Source organism: Taeniopygia guttata, chromosome 8, assembly GCF_048771995.1.
Source record: "Taeniopygia guttata chromosome 8, bTaeGut7.mat, whole genome shotgun sequence".
In the NCBI taxonomy this organism is placed as follows: domain Eukaryota; kingdom Metazoa; phylum Chordata; class Aves; order Passeriformes; family Estrildidae; genus Taeniopygia; species Taeniopygia guttata.
In genome coordinates, this window is record NC_133033.1 from 10,018,420 (window position 1) to 10,039,868 (window position 21,449).

The window sequence follows — 21,449 nt, forward strand, 5'->3', positions numbered from 1 at the left end:
AACAGAGGGTTATAATGGAAATGGTTTTGCAACCTTAATGCTAGAAGTCTGGGCAACTACTTTGGCTGTCCTTATCCCCATGAGACTTGCTGGACATATGCTTGTACAAATGTGATAAATATCACAGCTTGCACCTGATCTTTGCTAAAGACAGTGTCATCTTCTAGAGCTGAGCCCAAAATGTCGGCCTTGCAAGTCACTTAAATTCTGGAGAGAAGTTGTCTCATTAACTCACACCAAATCTCCTTTTTCTGGAAATCTCTGTATTGCATCCTATCCCCTGTTTCTAAAGACTACATCTCTGTTCTTGCACAAGAGCCTGCATGACTTGCTTGGTGCGTGCTTGTGGTTCAGCTTTGTGAGTTGAACAGAGCCTCCAGTCTGCTGCAATCTAGGAACATTCAGAGGTTCTCTAGATGATGACCTTGTGACCAACAGTCAGCCCATCTAATGCTCCTGTACTGCAGTGATGGTTTCTTCATCTTCTCTTGCTCCAGGGGGTCTGGAACAGATGTTTGTGCTTCCTGTGTGGAGCTTTGAAGCAAGTGAAGCTGAGTGTGTCTCTGTGTTTGTGATGGCTGTGCTTTTGCAGGATGGGCACACGTGCCCCAGATCAGCGTTCTGCTGCAGACTCTGCTGTGAACTTGGGTCTGGCATCAGGTCCAGGGTTGGGTGAAAATGGGCAGTACTGAGTCCAGCAGGCAAAATGATTGCAGAATCCACCCCCACCCCCCCAGGGGATTGCAGTTTCCTGGCCTGTTGCAGGGGGCTGCCGGAGGTCCAAGAGTGGGATCATGGTTGGAGACTTAACTTGACTTGTTCCTGGGGCCCGTGTACGGGGCTGAGTTTGAAACCCTACTCTGAGAGCCACTGGTGAACGTTACTGAACAGTAGGGTGCTGCTAGGTAGGTGCAGAGATCATCCCTGTGCCACTGGTTTGCTTGAGACCCCAGGGACACAGCCAGGATGTGCTCTTGCAGAGCTGCTGCCTGAACTGCTCCAGCACTTGTTATCGACTTTCTGCTGGTTTATGTTTTCTGAAAAATACTAATTTTGCTAAATGCCAGTAAAGGGCTTTGTCTAGGTACCTCTGCTTACAAAGGTTGAGATTTATTGGCCTCTTTGTCTACAAAGAAAGACCAGGCCTGATTATCAGATGGTACATCAGAGACAAGTGCTTAGGTAATCAGAAAACTGTCTTGGAGTAGAAACACGATGATTTTCCACATAAACTCTCCAGGAAAAGCACTGGTGTTGACATTACATGGGAGCCTATGTGCTGTGCTGCTGATTTCCCCTCTCTCCTCTGCCTTTGCTAAGCAGTACAACTGCTTGGTTTAGACTCTGTGTAGAAGGGTTACTGGGGTTGCTTGACATTACTCCTTGGGTTTGGATTACCTCTTCCATGCCTCTTCCTTCTTGGAGACAAGCATGGGAATGGTGCCTGGAAGGGTGGAGAGCTTGTTGCCACCCTCAAGACATCACTTTGCTGACCTTTTGGTATGTCTGTGCTCTTCCCTGGCTATAGGATGTTTATCCAGCTCCCCACACCAATGGCCAGGAGCTGCATTCCAGTGCTGGCTCACTCTGAGACCTCATCTCGTCCCCTTTCTCCTGACCTGCTTCTGTAAAACAACAGGTCATGAACCTTGGTTATTGTGAGGGGTGAGCTGAATGCTTAGGCGGAGAAGTAGTTAAAAACTGTTATTAGGTGTATAAAGCGCATCATGCCTTTTTGAAAGATGCAGATTATTTTTCTGGTGCCCAAGAAAGTTCTTGCCAGGAGCTTAAGGAGAAGTTCCCTCTACATGCAAGGTGCTTGTACAGATCTTTTCACAATACTTTGCTCTCCTTTTATGACTAATTTTTATTGATTTTTTTCCTGAAGGAATAGACAATAAAAATACAAAAAGATAAAGGCATTATAGCTTGCTTATGTTCCCAAGTACCTCATGCTTCTTGGGATAACCAGAAATTTTACAATTGTGCAGTTTTATGTTTTTATACTTTTTCAAAGCTGCAAGACCAGATAATGCTGCAGAGATCCAATGCGCTAGGTTGGATGTGGCACATGGACATAACTGATAACAAAAAGTATCAGAAAGGGTGAGAGAGTAGAAATCTGGTCCAGTTTAATCACTCTGACCTGTATTGAAATGTACCTATGGAGCAAATACATTCCTTGGTATTCATGTGTGTGATTTCTGCAGCGTGAATCTTGTGTGTGTGTGCTTGGTGATGTGTCCTTGTACAGACAGGCTGGTACATTGCTTGGCCTGGCAGGGAAGGATGGAAGGAGTTTTGGGCAAGAATAAGCAGTGACTCTTGGTGGCACCTCTGCATCCGCCTTCATATCCCTCCCTCTCCTGATGGGAAATGTCTGGATGAGGCCACTACAGCCTCTTCTCCCATGGCATCAAGGGTGTAGTGCTCCACAGATACAGTCCTGAGGGTGCCTGGAACAGCAGAAACTGGCTGAGATAGTGAAAGGTCGCCTGTCATACTTAGCACAGAAAAAACTTGGACCTCTTGGAGCAGGTTCAGAGGGGGGCCATGAAGATGAGCAGAGGGATGAAACACCTCTCCTGTGAGGAAAGGCTGAGAGCTTTGGAGTTGTTCAGCTTGGAGAAGACTCCCAAGAGACCTTATTGTGACCTTTTAGTACTTAAGAGAGCCTATAAGAGAGACTTTTCAGCTTGGCCCCATTGTGACAGGACAAGGAATAATGACTTTAAACTAGTCAACTAAGTGTACAAAAGAAGATTTTTACATTGAGGGTGGTGAAACAGTGGCACAGGTTGCCAGAGAGATAACATTCAAGGTCAGGTTGGATGGGGCTGTGAGCAACCTGATCTAGTTGAAGATGTCACTGCTCACTTGTGAGGGAGGTTGGACTGGATGAACTTTAAAAGTCCCTTCCAAAACAAATTATTATATGATTTTGTGTTCCTTTCCAAACACACCTTTCAGTCACATCCAAAAATTTGGGTTGAGCTGCTGCCTGAAAGGCAGAACCAACACTTTGCAATAGGTGAGCTGTCCACCTGTGCCAGAAGAATACATGGAGAGAAAGATGTCAAGAAAAACAAAAACCATTCCAATGAGCTTTAAAGACTGCTCTGAAGAGCCATGCGTTAGTTCCTCAAATCTATTTGCTTCTCAGAGTATGGAAGTCTGTAGGTAGCAGCTGTTAACCCAATTAAAATAGAGATTAATATAAAAACAGTTTCTGAAATACAAGAGAGTGTCTGTGTCCCTCCACTTTCCTAAAATTCCACTTCATAATGGCTTGATGAACTTGAGAAACACACCTAGAGGAGCACTACATTCTTAAAATTAAAATATTTTCCCTAAAAGGTATGTATTGCCATTTCTTGGGAGTCACTATGAGAAAATAATCTTTCCACTTACAGTTTATTCAGTGAGTCAGGTATTTGGTATTCATTAAATGTAATTATAGTTTAATTGGAGTTTAATATAATTTCTTTTTCTATCCTCCAAGTTCAGTGCTGTAAGCCAAGCAGCCAAAGAAACTGAGAGATAGAAACCATTTAGCTTTGTTCAGTTGCCACATACTTAATAAAGCAGAGCCCTCTGGTCTGTGAGAGGACTTATGCTGTACGAGTGGGTTGAGCTGGTCTGCATGGAAGAGTTACTCCTGGGTGATGGTGGGGCCATCAGCATCTCTCAGCTGGATGCTATGGCTTCCAGAGGCGTGGGTGCTTCTAGGTTGTGCTTGACCTTTATTTTATGAAAATGTGTGAGATGTGTAGCTTCAGGAAAGTGCCATATGAAGTGAAATCCCATAGTGTGCACTTGTTTTAATAATGATTTTTTTAATTACTTGGGTGCATTGATGGCAAGCTACTGAACTCCAATATTCAATATGTTAAAAGACAGTTTTGTCAGTTGGAAGGCAGGCAGAAAAATTATCTGTTTTCCATGTGCCTCAAGCTCTCTTGGGCAGACACAAGGAGAGGCCCATGAGACTGGATCTTTTAATGCATGTGTTTAGCTTTGAACAGCTGAGCAGTCTAGGAGCAGTCAGTAGGAGTATCTGTTGGCAGGATCTCTTCTAAGGAGTCTACTAAGGAAAACAGACTAGACAGGGCTCTGGAAGAAAGTGCTTTTCTTCAGATTTCATTCCATTATTTTAAATACAATTTTGAACTGCTGAGGAGTGCAGTGATGGACTATAGGAACATGCACATGCTGTCTGCCCAGCTCAGGGGAGGATGACTGGGTCCACTTCAGGTCTCACTTACTAATACTTCTCTGTTTGGTTCATCTAACACTGAAATTTTGGTGTCACTGTGATAGCAGAGGAATGTTCAGACACCTTGGTAGTTACCACTGCCTGTGTACATCAAGGCAACACCAAAACTGCTGAAAGGTATATTGAAAAAGGCATCATGCTAGTGCATGACACTGCTCCCCAAACGGACCCTTCCATGCTGAGAATTTGCAGTTTTGTGGTGTGGGTAGGAGCCCCACTATATTTCTGTGTTTGGGATGAAGCTGTGCCCTTGCTGTGGCTGGGGAGCTACCAGGGTCACTTTGCTGTGGCTGGCTCCTCATCAACACCCATATGGGTCACAGGGCCATGTTATGGTTGCAGGAAGATGGACAGGAGACTAGACCTCTCTAATGATCTTTTGAGTGCTGCTCTGGTGACTGCTTTCCGTTTGTCTCTGTTTCAGCTGACTGGGATTATTCAAGGCATGGTGGATGGGCAGCCGAGCCTCCAGCAAGTGCTTGAGGTAAGCAGAGTAACCTTTAGTTCTCAGACTCTGACCTCTGGTCTTGTAGTCCCCTCTTCATCTCTTTCCCTGCACCCTCCCCTTGCTGAGAATCGAACCGCGTAATTTGACTATGATTACAGCTTCATTAGAATAACATTTGCTGTCACACTGGTGACACACTGCTGAGATTATTGAACCATTGATCTGTCATCTCCAGCTGTTCATGTCAAGGGTGCTGACAAGATATCCAAATTCCTGCCAGTAGAGAGGAGAAGAGGCGATTCTTTCTTGAGCCAGTTTTAAAGCACCAAGACATTGCTCAAGACCACTGCTCCTGGAGATTCTGCTTTCATTTCTTTTCCCCTCCCTCAGCACTTTATTAAATTATTTTTTCTACCTATTTAAATGCTCAATAATACGTGTAGTATAGAAAGAAAATGCCTCTGAAATCTAATCTAAAGGATGTGTGAATGCAGATACAGCCCTAATAATACCTTCTTCTTAATGTGGAATTCCTAGAGCATTTAAGGCTTAATTAGCTTGGAAGTATTTCTCCATCAATAGCTTTTGTTGGTAGTCAGGTAGTGAATGAAACCTCCTCAAGCAGAGCCTGCTTGGGCTGCAGGTTGGTGTTTGATGTGTCGTCTCCGTCAGGATTTCCACTGCTGTGTTACCTAATTGTTCCTAATCAGAAAAATTGCAACAATTGTTTATCTGGGGAAATCAAATTAAATGTGTTAAAATCCTCCATGGAGACAGCACTTGATGGGCACTCACATCAGGGAGTTTAGAAAGGTTACCACTGCTGTTCCCAACTCCAGGCAGGCTCATGTGGGGCTGGCTGGGAGATCCTGTCAGCCAAAGAGCGTGTGGCTGAGAGGCTGGATGCTGCTTTTCTGGGGAGTTTTACTCAGAGGGAAGTTGTACAGTCAGTCACAGGAATAAGCATCGACCCCTGGCAGGAAAGGCTGTGTCAGTGACATGAGACTGAAGATGTGCTCTGCAAAGGTGATGTCTCACATCCATGCAAACCCCCAGCTATCCAGAGAGCATATAGCAGTCTTGCTTGTCCATAAATGTATGGACCTGTTCCCCCCAGGAGAGAGAGCCCTCTTTTCCTGGGTGAATGTAGATCACTACTGGAGTATTCCAGAGAATTACTATTCTGTTTCTATGGAAGCTTCTTAGAGTGTGGAAATACTTACGTAGACTTTTTTGTTTTTTTATTTGGACAGAAAAGGTGTTCATACAGCAGCATGTTTCTAGGTTAAAATGAGATTCAGGACAGACAGCTTCTGAGGCATGCTGGTTTACTCAGGAGTGAAAGGTGTCAAGCAAGGGAAAAGAGGAGGGATTTCTGGGAAAATGCTGCTAGTGAGGTTGCTTAATAACAGTTGATTGCCTGCCACTGCAAGATTTTGAGCAATGTCGTTTGCTAGTTTTAGCTGGAATAATTGTCTGTGCAGGGCTTCTAGTCTAGGTTAGTTCCTTAATCCCTGAGGTGGATTGCACCCTGCAGGTTAACATGGCCCAGGACCCCGGACATCTGTGGGAAGTTGATCAGGAATAGTGGATCCACTTTAAATCCACACTACTCTGAACAAGCACTTCTTCAGAACTGTAAGAAGGAAAAAAGGATCCAGCCTGGAGAGGAAGGGGACACCTGGCTGTGCTTGTTATTGCCACACAGGGCCTCTGTGTTCCCAGCCCTTCCATTTTTTTCCCCTTCCCATATCCCCCTGGTGCTATATGAATTAGTGTGTGTGAGAAATGCTGTAGGGGAAGGATGCCATCTCAATATACCTGTCTTTTCTTCTTGCTGGAGGGGACAAAAGTTATGTTTCCTACAAGCCTCTTTGGTACAGGGAGAGGAGAAATGCCAGGTAGCAGCACAGTTGTATAGTCCCGTTAACACTGCACAACTTTCATCCCTCCACAAGCAGAGCTGCTGCGGTGTCTGATAAGATCATCTCTCCTCTGGTTGCCTGATGTCTCCTATCAGAAATCTTCAAAGGTCCAAACGTGCTGTTGTTGAGATGGCAAGCAAAGAGAGAAGAGAGAGAGGGAGAGGTTGGATAAGATCACAATTTTCTTCTCTCTTGATTGCAAGCAGCTTATCTGAATTTAACTCTTGTGGCTCGGCCTGTCTCTGCAAAACTCATCCCCTTTTCTTGCCTTCCTTTCAGAGGGTTGACGAGTGGATGGCAAAGGAAGGCCTCTTAGATCCCAGCGTCAAGTCGATTTTTGTGACCTGTGGAGACTGGGATTTGAAAGTGATGTGAGTATGGGAGGGGAGGGAGATTTTCCTGGGCTTTATTGCTCCATGCTTGCCTGTAGTGCATATGTCTTTGTCCTTGCAAGCCTCCAACTGTCTCTAGTCATTGTTTCTTAGGGAAATTGTTGTTTGCCATGCATAACTGGGAGAGGAGAGTTGTTTCAGAAGACAGGTGGGTACTGGGCATGGTGCAAGATCACTGCCTAGGATATTCCCTATAGTGAGTGAAGCCTTGCAGAACCCCAAGAAAAGTATAAACTGGAGCTTTGTGATGTTTTGCCTTTTACCTAATATACTTTCCAAAGGGATGGATATTTCTGAGTGCATATGTGGATGATCAAGTGATGATCCTTACCTGACACTCTGCATTTATGGGTTTTTCTGTCATCTTGGCACAGTAATTCAATGTGAATCACAGACTAGTTTTTGGAGCAGAATACAATCCAGGTCTGGCATGCTCCAGTGGTGTTCTTATCGTTAAGGTCATCTTCATCACCTGGGTGAATATCTGGCAAGTACCAGGTCGGGGCCTGCTCTGGGATCTGCAAATGTTAGTATGTATGTACATGTTTTGTTAGAAAAATAGCTAAGCCACAACCTAGAAATGTTATTGTAAGAATGGAGCTAAATGTCCAAAAATTAAATTAGTTCAATCTCCAAAGTGTTTGCAGATCAGTGTCCTATAGAGCTGAATTCCCTTGGATTCATATAATCTTGCTTCAGCTTTTCATTTTCCTGTGGTGCTGGATAAAGAACTCCTGTTGTTATCACACCAGTAAAGCATGGGCTTGACACATCCCATCCTAAACTGACAGCCACAACTCGTTAGTAGTGTTACTTGGTTTTCACTGTGACATTGGTTTCCCCAAGCTGGAAGCCTAAATAAACTACACATAGTCTAGGAGCAATCAGCACCAGTTCTTCCCTGACAAGGAGTCCTTCCAGAGTGGCAGCTCCTTGCGTTTTCTTTGTGTAATTACTGAAACATGAAATATGGGGTCCAAAGCTCAGCATAAGCACTAGTGGTGATGAGAAATTGGCTCCAGACAGAGACAGAGGTGTGGTGTTTGAATGTTTGAGTCAGAATCTTGGTCTTTGCTCAGGCTGTACCCAGAGCTCATATATATTGCAAGTTCCTGTGTTAGTTGCTTAAATTAGGAATGAGTTATTTTTCATAATATATATAATTTTTAAGCTTCTGTTAGAGACCATCACAGTTGCTGTGCTAAACTTCTGTTTCTCACGTATTCTATTTTCTCTGTTCTTTACTCCTGTATTGCTGTTGTGAGGGTCCAATTTACAACTTTGTCTATGGTTGTGAGAAACAGTTATCTTTGCTCCAAGCCTATCTTTCCTAGCTTTCACAGTTTTCTGACAAGATTCCCAGGTAATGACATCCTAACTTGGTGTTCATATGGAAAAAGCATTGGGTGGCTTTTTTTTTTTTTTTTTTTTTCCCTTCAGAGCTCTACAGCGAGCAAATGAAGGTAAAGATGAGCTCCATTTGTGGTGAGCCCTAGGGGTTGTGAGGGGAGCTGGCTCAGAGGGACATGCTGTTCTGGAGTGGAGATACACTGTTCACCATTTGCAGTGGTCTCTCGCATGGATTGTCCCTCACTAGTCAGCTGGAAAAGAAGACTCCACTCCTGGCCATGAGGTTGTTGAGAGTGGTTCATTTATCCCTCTTCCTTTTAATTTTTTTTTTTAAACCATTAACTTCAGAATTCAATCCTGAAGCATCTTCAGGGCAAAGCAGAAAATACGTTCTGTGTTTCCAAGCACATGGATAGCAGGAGTCTGGCTGCAGCCTCCTGGTGAGTAGCACAGCACACTGCTCCATTGCCGATTGGGTGCTGCAGTGTGTAGCGTCACATCTGATTAGCACCATGCCAGTGGATGAGGCTCGAGTGAGGACTCCCTGCCAGCTCTGACTTGTCTCATTTCCCATTACTTTTATCCGTCACCACAAATGCCGAGTCTCCCTCCTGAACTAATTAAGTTTGCGTGTGTTTAGACACATTGCCAAATAGGGTTTAGCAAAGCAGAACTGAGCATCTCTTTTTAAAGAGAGAAAGCAGAGAGCTGAAACAAGGCTGCTCAGACAGGGAGACAGAGCCTCAGAGATGTGGAACATCCATGAGGTAATCCAGGGTATCACTCCATGCTTCCCTACAAGACCTGTGGTGTAGCTGATGCCCTTTGCTACCACTTTGAGACCACACGATGGTCACAAAAGGGACTAGGAAGGGAGGTGGTGCTGTTTGTCCACATTTGGAAGAGTGTTGTTGGAACATTGCATGGTAGAAACCTGGCTGGGTTCCAGAGGAATTGAGGACACTGAGGTGAGTGCAATGCTTCCTGGCTTAAGGAGCCACCCCTTGTGACAAGTTTACTTGTAACTCTGCTCTTTCTTTTCTCAGCTTCCTTAGTAATGACAGCTGCTTGCATGGCTGCAGTCCTCTTACCCAGATCTTGAGTGGTTTGGAGTTCTTGTCCTCTGTTGTCCTTAGCTTGGCTTGTAAACCATGCAGCTTTGTTCCTGACTTCTCCAGCAGTGACCTGGGCATTTAGTTTGGCTTCTGTCTGCATGTGGTGTTCTAAAGCTGAGACATGGTGTCTTTTGAACTGGCCTGTCTACTGTGAGGGCTTCTAGTAGGTACCACTGATAGGTGCCAGGGAGGCACAGTGGGATGAGCAAGCTGGATGTGGGGAAGTGGCTGCAGCAAGGAGGAGGAATCTTCAAGCCTGTCAGCGTTGGATATAGGGATAAGGTGGGGAAATAGCCCTGCCTAAGCCAGGCGTTGCAATGTGTGTAGCACTCCTAGCTCAAACAAAAACACCAGAGAAATAGTGATTGTCAGGGTACTGCTCTCTGCTGATGGTGTCTGGCACTGCTGAGTCTGCAGGATTTAGGATATAAACTCAGCTGCTAAAGGATCCGTAAAGCTTCTGCTTGGCTCAGGGATCTTCAGGAAATTAGGCACTGTGTGGCTACAGACTTGATTGCTCTTGAACACTGGAGCTTTCTTGGAAGACCGCAGAGCTGTTTGTCAGCCTTCCCTCAGACAACAGGGAGCACTAGTCACAAGGAGCTGGGTGCCCAGAACAGGAAGTTCTGCTACTAAAGGGTTTGTCATGGGTGTGGTGCACCATCAGAAGGTGCGCCTGTTGGAAGGATTTAGTTGCTGCTGGAGAGAGTCCATTGTGTGAGAGGGCTCCTAAATGGACTGCTGATCCTCTACTGGCTGTGCTTGGATCAACCTGCTTTCAGTTCTTGGTGTGTGTGAATCAGGCTGGAGTTGGGGAGACAGCAGCTCTCCTGCCAGCCCTCCCCTTCCCTCTTGTTAAGATGCAATTTCTTTAATGAGGAAAACCTCTTGAGTAGGAACATCACCTTTCTTGAAGGCTTGTCCTGACAAGGCAGTTCAAGCCGACAGAGTCGCATATCAACTTCAGCAAATATCAGTCACTCATTACAGAGACTCTTCTCCCCCCCACCCCCCAGCAACACCCCTCATTCCCAGACAAGGGAATGAATCACACTTCTGCTCTTGAATACATCATGACAAGTCATAGTTCTAATGAGAGAGGGCCATTCATTCTGGGTGGAAAGTTCCCTGTGTCGACTCAGAAATGTTATTAATTAAAGAGAGCTACCTGAAGCAAAAGATGAAAGGAGCACCAGACCTGCCAAGCTAAAATATGAGTGGGGATACAGCCTCGTTAGACACACGGTCCTCAGGCCTCTGCATGCTCAGTGGGAGGATTCCTTTAGCCTGTTGCAAGGAGCTATAGTCCAAGTTTAACAGCTCCAGGGATGGATTCAGATACCTGATGTCGTCTGCTTTAGTGCTTGGACCTCATTCTGCACCTAGGTTGGAACTGACACTAGTCATTAAGCAAATAGCATTGATGTGGCATTGGGTGGTGAGGGTAACGTGCCTCTGAAGGGGCTGAGGGAGCTGCTGACTGCAGGAGATGGGTTTAGTGGAAAAGAGGGTACTTAGTATCTGCCTGAGTTGAGCCCTTATAATATAAGCTCTTTAGTGTAGTTTATCTCTGCTGAAATGTCAAATTGCTTTCCCCTGTGTGTGGAACCAGTTTGTGGGCTCTTAAACACAATGTGAATTAATCTTGGCAACAAAAGAGGCATTTTTACCATGTGTTCATAGATACAGATTTGAAATATGGTGAGGTTAAGTGAGATGCCTGTGGTTGTGCAGGCAGGCAGAAGCAGAGCTGAAGTCTTATGTCCCAAATCTCAGACCTGCACCATAATGTCAGAAACATCAGTTAATCCTCCTCTTTCCAGATTTGAATTATTCTGTAAATGCCCTGAGCATAGCCAGAAGTACATGTAGGCTTTGGTCTATATAACTCTGACATGAAGGTGCTTTAACTGCACTTACTGTGGCTGATCAGAGCATGCTAATTTATGTCTTCACAGGAAACTACTACTCAGAAGTTTTTTATTTTCTTAAATAAGTGTTAAAAGGCAAGTACTCTCTAATATAGTGATAAAACATAGTGAAGTGTTTTGAAATGTTTATAGCCCTTGGTGTTCTTCCTAGGTTGGATATTAGTAAATTCTGAGCAGTAAATTATACCATTGCTTAATTTTGTCTTACTGTTTTAATTCTTTCTTGCAAGTTACACAGAGGATGCTTGTCTTCTCTAACCAGCTCCAAGTGTGTCAATGGGTTGCTCTTTCCAGGCTTCTGTCCTGGACGTTTTTGAGATTAGAATTAGGTCGTGAATGGAAAAGAATTATTGGTTAATGTCCTCTGTATATGCTGTTCTTTATTGCAGGGCCAGGAGGGGGCTGGTAACCTCTACCTCAGAGAGAAATTGCAGATGGCCACTGACTGGAGTGAGTGGGAATGCTTGGGTAGTCATGAGGAAAGGCAGAAGGTGTGGGGTGGGCTGGCTGTGTGGCAGCAGGGCAAGAGGTATGTTCAGAGTTGAGAGTAATAAGAAAGATTTGGTAACTGAAAGATAATGTAGTCATCTGCATTTAAAGCTAATAAAACAATTATTTTCCAACTAAGATTTTAGATTAGCTTGGTGGTGATTTTTTAGTGGGGATCATTTTGCTGAACAAGCCTATGCTGTATCTCTTCACATTGTCTGAACAAAGAGTGTGGTGTGAACTACAGTGAAGGGATGGGACTGAATATCCAGGGTCAGGAACCTTTTGAGTCAGCTTTGCTGATGGAGTTGTTCATGTAATTACATCCTAAAGTGCTTTGCCAGAGCTAAGCAAGGGAGCCTTGTGAGCACTTACAGGGAATAGCACTGACCCCATTCACTTCTGCGACCCTGCAGTCCAGCTTTTTGTTTTTAAAGAAAATGATATCACTTATGCAAAAAAAAATTTGGATTTTAAGATTCCCCCTCTGTACACTCTTATTTAAAATTAATATACCAGACTTGACTTTTGTTATCCTTATGTGCCAGTTACCCTGGCTGATTCCTGTTCTTGTCTTCATTTGAAATAATTGGTTGCTTGGGCTTCTGCAAGTTACATTGTCCTAGATGTCTGGGAATGTCTTTGGGTTAAGCTTTGGACATTAAATCTTTGCATAGGGATCGTCATGCAATGGACTATCACCTTCAGGTCTGTTCCTTATCTGGCACATCATAGCAAAGACATTTGTCATAGTCAGGGCTGTAGTGGCTACAGATTTACTGAGCTGTGGTGCTCAGTGCACTCTGGGGAGCAGGACTCTTCTACCTGGGAATTAAGACCAAAGAAGTTGGAAGCAGCATGAAAGATGCTGAAGAAACTTACAAATAAATTTGCAGTGTAGGGGAGAATGAGACAGGCATTGCATCATGTACTTTATTTCCAGCATGGAACCTTTGGGATGGAGTAATAATTGGGTAGATCTTCTACCCCTGGGTAACTGAACTTACGCTGTTTGAAAACAGTCACACTGAACTGGATGTAAATCACTGGTCTCAATGTCATCTACTCATAGAGTAGGGAACCATAATTCCCTCTTCACAGGAATCACAAGGGTGAATTCTGTGTCCAGGGTTTCAGTGAATTCAGGCAAAATGGTTTCAAAATCAATGGATCTATAATGGGTACCTAGCCTCTGTCTGTATGAGAACCCTCTAATAGCTATTCAGGATTGTGGTGATTCTGTGCCTTGGGCAGTTGATAAGCTGGTTGGCTTGGGACTGCAGAAGACAATCACTGGAGGGCTGTTTGCCATCTGAATTTTGTTGGTGGTGGCATGTGTGAAAAACAGGATTAGCTCCACAAAGTGTTCATTTCCTCTTAAAATAGCTTAATTTTTCTAGTGTTAGACAGCCATAGTGTTTCCTGCTGGGTTTGAAATGTCAGCTTCCTTTGGATCCCAGCTCTTCTTACTTTGCAGCTGAAGTAAAGCAGTTGTGTGTTGGGACCAGTGCTGCCCTCTCCGTGGCTTGGCTGAGAGGGATGTGCTTATGCCTTCTTTGCCTAGAGAGCTCTGCTTGAAGAGTACTGCTAGCATGGGAGCAGTGTCCTTCCTCTTTCACTTGCTCTGCTGTGTGAGTCTATAGGTTTCTTGAAAATGTTTTATTTTGTTGGGATGTTTGTTTCCTGTTGGGAGCCATTTTCCTGGATGGGTTCAGTCCCTTTCCTCCTGAAGCTCCTGGCTGGCAAAGACCTACTGGGCCATCTTGAGGTCATCCCTGGTATTTTCCCTCCAGCATATTCTCATGTGCCTTGTCCAGTGACACTCTGTATCCTCAGGAGTGGATGATGGGATGTGTGCAGGACTTGGGAGGACAGCGGAGCTGCACATTAACTTTTTGAGCTGAATCCATTTTATGTGGGAATCACCTTTTTCCGTATTTGGCCCAGGTGCTGCTGTCGGCAGCCTGGCACCCCAAAGGCAGTGTCACCTGCTCAGACATTGATGTGGACCAGGTGTTAGTAATGATGTGAGGCATATGTAGGTGGTAGTAGAAGAAAGCAGAATAGAGAAGTCTGTGGGAAGAAGACGAAGGAAGCAGGACAATGCCCTGTCAGGGTTGTGTCCGGGAAGTTCATACTGCCCAGGACTTCATCCTGCCAAGGTTCTACCAAGCTTTGCCTCTCTTGGAGCAAGAATTTCTCCTCCTCTCTGCCTGGCACCTACACCCTGGGACACCCTTCGTTTTAACTCTGTAGGGGCCTCTTGGTCAGCTCTAATTTCCTTGCTTCTGTTTTTCCATGTGAATGTTGAACCAGGTCTCGGTGTTGACTGTCGGCCAGCACGCCCAAGGTGCCTGGGCACGGCTGAGTTCAGTTCCTCTTCCCTGCCTGGGGTCACGTCTCCCTGCAAAACGGGTGGATGGTGTAGGCTGGGGGGAGGTTGCCAAGACCTCTCCTCCAGCTCACAATGCTCCCAGCTCTGAAGAGAACTTTTACATTTTATGGACCATTTAGCTTCCCAATGGTGATTCTAATTCTTCACAGCATGTATATGCCATTTCTTGGTTATTAAAAGGACCCCTGAAAAGGAGCTGCCCTCTGAGTCAAAGCTCTTCCATGCAGTTAATTGCAGGAAGGTTTTCCTTAGACTATGAGGCTTAATATTTCCAAACTCTCCCTATGCTAAGAGGGTGAATTAGTACCCAGGCTTCCCCACAGCTGCAGAGACTGACCCTTGTGCACCATCAGTAAGCAGGCACAGGAAGAACACTTATGCTGGGAGTAGTTCAGACTTGAAATTGCTGTGGAGGAAGTTCACTTGATTTCTGCACAAAGCTCAAGAGTGCTTTAAAGGTTGTCTGGCCAGGCATCTCAGTCTTTCATCTCTATATCCTTATTTCACATGACACTTCAGGTGCCAAAGTAGCCTCCATTCCTTGGGAGCCCAAGCAAGCACCATGTTTACTGGGAAAGGAGTGATTACCTTGGACTGACTGACAGGTCAGCCAATGGATGGATGGATGGATGGATGGATGGGTGGGCTGGAGGTGATTCAAGCAGGGAAGTTCTTTGTTGAGTCACTGCGCTGTGTATGAGAAAACAGAGGCAGCAAGCCATTAGACTGTGTATTTCAGGTGTGAGGAAGCTGCTGAGGTCCCCTGGCATTGTGAAATACCAAATGAAAGCACAGCAGTGTGTTGGAATTAATGAGTCTGGTGTAGGAAGAGCACACGTGAACAGACTGGAGGGTTAATGTGTGAGGATGATAGACTTAGGCAGGGGTTTGTCATCAGGATTGCTGTGTTTAGGAAGCACGTTCTAATGGCAAGACCACATAAAAAGAAATTGAGACTTGCAAGGAGAGCACTAAAAGTCATCAATTGCCAAAGTTGTTTTGCGTCTGCTGCAGGCCCGAAGCAAATTGCTGGCTTAAGGGGCTCTAAGCATCTGGGTCTTGCACTGGATTTACAGGTATGGTGAAATTGAGAAGGGGCTAAGTAATTAATTCCTCTTCCTGTGACCAGGATGGGAGATAGTTCTGACTTGGTACTTCTCAGAAGTTGCTTCAGAAGCTAGTAAGGACTCTGGTTGTGAAACCCAGGAAGCAAAGAGGATCCCTGGGTGCCTGACAATTGCTTTTCTCTGTTGGTTCTTTCTTGCAGGCAGCCTCAGGCTGCCTGTCTCTTTGTTAAGAGAGTGACAGCAATGTGACACCGTGAAAATAATTACTAACAAATCATGGTGGTGACTGCAAACAGCTCGCTGTCTTCAGAGGCATGTCAGGGAGCATTAGAGCAGGGCTGTGGGAGCAGCAGAGCGGCTAGGGGCTCTTTCTGTGCTCTGGGCTGAAGGAAGAGCTTCGGAGACCTTTGGCGCCTGCCACCCCCACATCATTCCTTCCTCGCTGGCTCTTTCTTTCCTCCCTTCCCTGCCTTTGCCATCAGTAATTAAGCCCATTAATTGCACAGTGAGTTTAGAAAAGCTGCTAATGGTAAGACAGGGCTTCTGCCTTCCCTGGATTCAGCAACCAGACACAGAACAATGAAAAAAATTCTGGAGAGGTATCATGGGCAGTAACACATCCAAGCTGTGTTTTCCATCTTGTAGCTCTCGTGTGTTGCCCTGGGCAGTAACGTTTATTAGCAGCGTGGCCCTAGGAATTCATGGGCTGCTGGTACAGTTGGAGAATGGCCCATGTCCTTGTCCTCAGGAGCCTTCAGTCTCGATGAATCTGAGATAGGTATGTATTTGTGCAGAACATCACAGCAAATGTGCAGTTACCTGGCATGTCCAGCAAAAAAGGTGGGCAGAAGAATGAGGATGTTCCAGGATACAGTGGAGATGGTGCCCTTCAGTGTGACTGAAGCTGCAGGTGAAGACAATCCTTCAGGGAATAAGGAGTGAACAGGTCACGTGTGAGGAAGGTGGCTGGTACCAAATAGAGCATCTGGGGGAGTTTCTGCAGGTATGAGCCCCTGTGGCTGTGTTGGAGTGGGGACCCTTCTGCAGGTCAGCACAGAATCTGAGGGAAGCTCCCTCTAAAGCCTCTCATTATATTGATATAAAGCTCACTCCAAAGGGCAGGTCTAGCAGAGATACTGATAGGAAACTGGAAGGCAGCTGCTGACTGAAGTGTCCTTCAGCAGCATTGATAATCAAACCCCTGGGCAAGCTCTGGGAGGGAGCTCACAGCCTCCCCTCCCCTCCTTGTTCCTGGTGGTATGTCATGCGCCAGTTTGCGAAAAGGCCATGCAGGGCTGTAAGGGGAGGCAGAAGGTGCGGATGGGAGCCTGCTCCCAGGCAACTGCTCTACTGCGCAGTCTTCATTCCCATTCCCTTAGTTACTAAAGTGATTTTCCTGACTGTCACATCTGTAAATAATGTTGCTGGCGTATCTATCTGGATGCAGAATGGCGATGGATGGGGGAGGGCTGGCGCTGAGGGTGGCCGTAACAGCCCCTCTTCCCGACTCATACAATATTTATGCAGGGCTGGGAGTCGGCGGCACTGACCTCTGGGTCGTGCTGTTAAACAGCTCCCGCAGCCCCTGCATCCTAATTGCTGCACTTGTCCTTTGCTCTGGAGGATTCGCTGCTCCTTCTCTCCAGCGAAGCAAATACTAATGGCAGCTTGTGCTTGGAGGTGGGAGCAGTCTCTTCCCCACAAGGAAGGCACAAACTTGTTTTCCCCTGTGCATGTGTCATTTGCATAGAAATCTGTGCTCAGACCCTGTTACCCAGCGTGCCAGTCTCCCCAGTGCTGACAGCATGAGAGCCCATGAAGCTGCTGTGTGTGCAGTTTTGGGTTGTGTATCATCAGAGGAAGGTGGTTTACCCCATCCCACTAGCTCCTATTAGGATTTCTCTCTTCCCTTTAGTGGGGAATGGGAAGAAGAAGCAATCTCAGAAGTCAGTTGAGAGAGTAGAACTGGGTGATGTGGTGCCAGAAGAAGACAGAGATGATGGCAGGAAAAAAGAGGATTCAAACAGAGTCACAAAACAGAATAGCATCTTTTCTTGTAGATAAATGGTCTACTTCAGTGAGTGGAAAGAGAGGTGATGCAGAAGGCTGGAGGCTCCCTCTGTGGATGAGGGGCTCTTCCGCTTGCAAGTGGCTAAAGGTGGAGACAGACCTGGCAGACAGGTTTTCAGCTGATTCAAGGGATTCAAAAAAGCACAAAAGACAAAACTTTTGATTGCTAGAGCTGCCATGGCTTTTCCCCATGCCTTCTGGCCAGATTTTGTCCTGCCTGGGGTTTCATATCAGGTGTCTGCAAGTCCAGTGACCTGGCTGACCACCCACGTCCCTTATCCTGCCTTCCTGCATTGGTAGGACCCCGCTGCGACTGGAAAAGTGCTGTTTAGACTGGAGACTAATGGCCTTTAAGTGACATGATTGTATTATGTTAAGCGTCTATAGGCTTTACCATTAGGCACTAAACAGTTTATGACTCATAGCAGAGAAGCCCTTGTCCTGAAGAGTTCATACGCTAAATGGTCCGGACAGACAAGGCTTGGAAGAAGCAAGGTTTGCTCCTGCCTGTTGGAGAGCAGATCTAAGGAAGGCCTGGCACAGGACATGTCTTCTCAGTTTAGAGGAGTACCTTGGCTCTAGGTCTTGCGTGTTCAGGTTTCCTGGGGAGAAGTGCTTCTGCAATGGGATTTGTACAGGGGGAGGAGAATCATATTTAATTTTAGCTTAGTTTTTATGCATGTTTTGACACGATGTGTTGTGGGTACATTCGTTTGATCAGATATATTCCCTTACTCAGTGCATAATTACAGTATTCTGCAGCAGGAGTCTGAATGCTCCCTCTTAAAGCAGCTCGTATGCAGAGGACCAGGCAATTACTACACTAGTGTCTGTATGAAAGGCTTATTAAGAGACTGTAGAGTCAGAGATAGGACACATGCTATGTGTAATCAGGATCTGCTGGAGCATGATTCACAGAATAATTTAAATAGAGATTTCTAATCCAACCACCTGTTCAAAGTAGAGCTAACTTTAAACTCAGATTGGGTTGCTCTGGGTCTTCTCCATATGAGTTTGAATGTCTCCAGGGGAGGAGATTTTTCCACCAATCTGTTCCAGTGCTTTATTACCTGCATATTGAAGGGTTTTTTTCTGATGACAAATTGGACATTCACCTGCTGTAGCCTGTGGTTGTGATGCATGACTTTCACTGAGAACACAATATGCAATTTTGTATACTTCTCCTCATAAGATGCTGTATAATGTCATGTTTAGTAAGCAGACTCTCACACCAAGGTTATGTGTAAAAATGTGTTTGTAGGGGTTTTCATAGGGTCAGGTTCCCAAGGCTGGGGAGGCAACCTCAGCCTTGGAGACTTTGCAGTTTCTCTTTTCTTGAGAGCAGTGTCATGCATTTCTGATGTCAAAGGGAAGTCCACCTAATTCTCCGTGTCTGGAAGGGATGATGAGAGCATTTGCTCTACCCCTCCACCAATCTGGAGTAGTGCAAATCTTCCACCTGATGCACTTCTAATCTCAGCTGAACCATGGAGCCAGCAAGCTCTGGTTTCCTGCATGGTAATTAAGTACTTATTTAAAAATCGAGAAGCTCAGTTCTGATCCTACCATCCCTAGCTGTTTACAAACTCCAGGTAGAGTTACTCTAGATTTACTCCTACATGCCTAGCAGCGGAATCAGGCCCAGTAAATAGAGCTATGAATCTTTTTAAGAGAAGCTGTTAAGAAGTAGCACATAGATTTATTGTAGCATCATGTGTGTGCAATTGTTGATGAACATCTTCTGTTGGAGGCTGAATACCTGCTGTGTTACAGCCTTGCTTTTAATGTTGAGATAGCATCTCTGCCAGCATCTCGCTGATGCACAGACAGATACCCATAAAAGGGCCAGATCTTGCTTGGTGTTAAATGCCTTCATGTTTCATTAAGGTTGATGGCAGTGGAAGGCACACAGTGCTTTGCAGGACGAGCGAGTCACAATGAGCCACTTGCCCTATGTGCTTTTTGTGGCAGAATTATGTCCCTAGTGTATACATGCTCTGGCTGTCTGGCTGCAAAAGGCTAACACCCTTTTCCATTCACTGGCTAGTGGTCTGGAAAGCAAGGGTCTTGAGGTTCTCTCAAATTTCTTAGTACCCAGCAAAAATTTAGAGAATAGGGATCACACTGTTAGCATATGATAGGTGTTCTGATATTTCAGCTAATGCTGCTATGAGTCTCGATTGTTAAGGCTTGCAGTTTGCCTTTTAGGCTTCCTAGGCAGGAATTTGTCTGGTAGAGGGAAAATGCGGGTCTGTCCAGAATTGGCATCACAGAAAAAGAAAAGATCTGGAAGTGCCAGGTATTAGTCTTGCTGCTTAGCCTGTGTTTTTGGCCTCATTACACTAATCCAATTAAAGGTTGATGGGAAAAGATAACGCACACTCCAGTGAAGGGGTTTGTGTGGCAACTGCTTCCCTTCCTGGGCATCTGGAGTGGCCTAAGTTACGTTGTGCATCAGCACACCTCCTCAGGCCCTGCAGACCCACTGGTGCCTCCATGTGCCGTGGTGTGTGCTCTTCTCCTGCATTGTGTCTCTCTTATTACTAATGGAGCATGGATGCATTTTAGCTGCTGGTCAGCCCTCATTAATATCCAGAGATGACAGGTTGACATTTGTAAAGAAGACTTGCATTGACCTTCATGTTGTGCATCGGTGCGGTTGCCATACAGTGCCCTGTGCTGGATGCTTCTCCGTGTGCTGCCTCGGGACTGCATTTGTGTTAGCAAAGGGACCGACTGCTCTGTAACCCTTTGCTGCTGTCAGGAGTGCAGGCAGTGTGTCTGGATGTCTCTGCATCCCTCTGCCCATTCCTGGACTGGTTGCTGTAGAGCCTCCATCCATCCCAGTGAACAGGACTGGAGGGTGTTGGGGTTGCACTTGTGGCTCCTTGTGGAGGTTTGTTATGTGGGTACTGGGGCCTTAATGGAAGACAGCTTTATGCCAATGACCCATCTTCCTCCTTTTCCCGGCTCTTGTCTGGGGAAGCAGTAGAAGAAAAGGCTGTGCTGCCCAGGCATCCTGAGTGCTGTCAGTTGCCTGTCTCCCCCCCAGCCCATGCCGTCCTGGCTTGAGGACTGCTGCAGCCTGCTCAACAATGACATTTATTAACAGAGGGGGCTTTGAAAAAAGGCAGGCTGCTCCTGCAAAGGCTTCTCGCTGTAACTCTGTCTCCTCTCACCAGCCCGTCTGAGGCAATGGCTGCTGGTGTTGAAATTCATTAGTGTTACCTGACAGGCGATGGAGGCTTGCTCTGTCTGTTCCCACTTCCCTGCTCTCATGTCCCTGCTTCTTGCATGCTGATATTTAAAGCTGATGTGTGGCTCATAGGCTTGTTGCACTGTGACAAGTCTGGGGGTGGTTGAGAGAACTGAGAGGGTGGAAGGAAGGCAAAGAGGGAGGGAGATGGGACCTGTCTCAGGGTTTCTGTGAAAGCCCAGGGCTTTTCAGACCCTCTCCAGATGTACTGTCTTTCCACAGCTACAGTTTGTGAATTTTACAAACAGCCGTGCAGGTGTGGTTTGTCCGGCACTGATGGGGGCAGAGGGAGATGGCACTGTGGGTGCTTGCTGAGGGCTTGTCTGGTGGAAAGCAAGAGCAGGTGGGCTCCTCTAGCCTCTTGGCTGGTCTGTGGGGCTGAGAAGTTGTGAGTGGAGAGCCAGAGGTCTGGCACAGGGTTTGTACTTCATTTTGGACAGAAGCATGTTTGCATTAGTGGCAGACTGACTCCAGGACTGAGGAGGAGAGACCTCCCTGCCAAAGCTTTTGGATATAGAGGAAAGTTGTCCCATCTAACATGAATTACTGGGATGAGGGAGTTGGGGTTTGGGGATTTTTGTGGAGGTGTATGTCAGCATGCTTCAATTTTTGTAGGCTGTGGTGTGGCTTGGGCTGTTCTTTGTGCGTGGGCCACCCTACTGTGTGTGGGTGCTGTGACATCACCCTGACAGAGGTCTCCTGGTTTGGCACTGTGGTTTTGGCAGTCTGCAGCTG

General features: G+C 46.0%; 1 protein-coding gene across 4 annotated transcripts in view; it reads left to right on the forward strand.

Annotated features, from left to right (window-relative positions):
- Positions 1-21,449, forward strand: part of ERI3 (ERI1 exoribonuclease family member 3) — a 129,459-nt gene that overhangs the window by 24,890 nt on the left and 83,120 nt on the right. For all 4 annotated transcript variants that reach the window (XR_012057248.1, XM_030278897.4, XM_030278896.2 and 1 more), the window contains exons 4-5: positions 4,701-4,760; positions 6,929-7,020. Coding sequence is in view for 3 of the 4 variants with exons in the window: in XM_030278897.4 (XP_030134757.1) it covers positions 4,701-4,760; positions 6,929-7,020 (152 nt within the window). In the remaining variant the exon portion in view is untranslated. The remainder of the gene's footprint in view (positions 1-4,700; positions 4,761-6,928; positions 7,021-21,449) is intronic.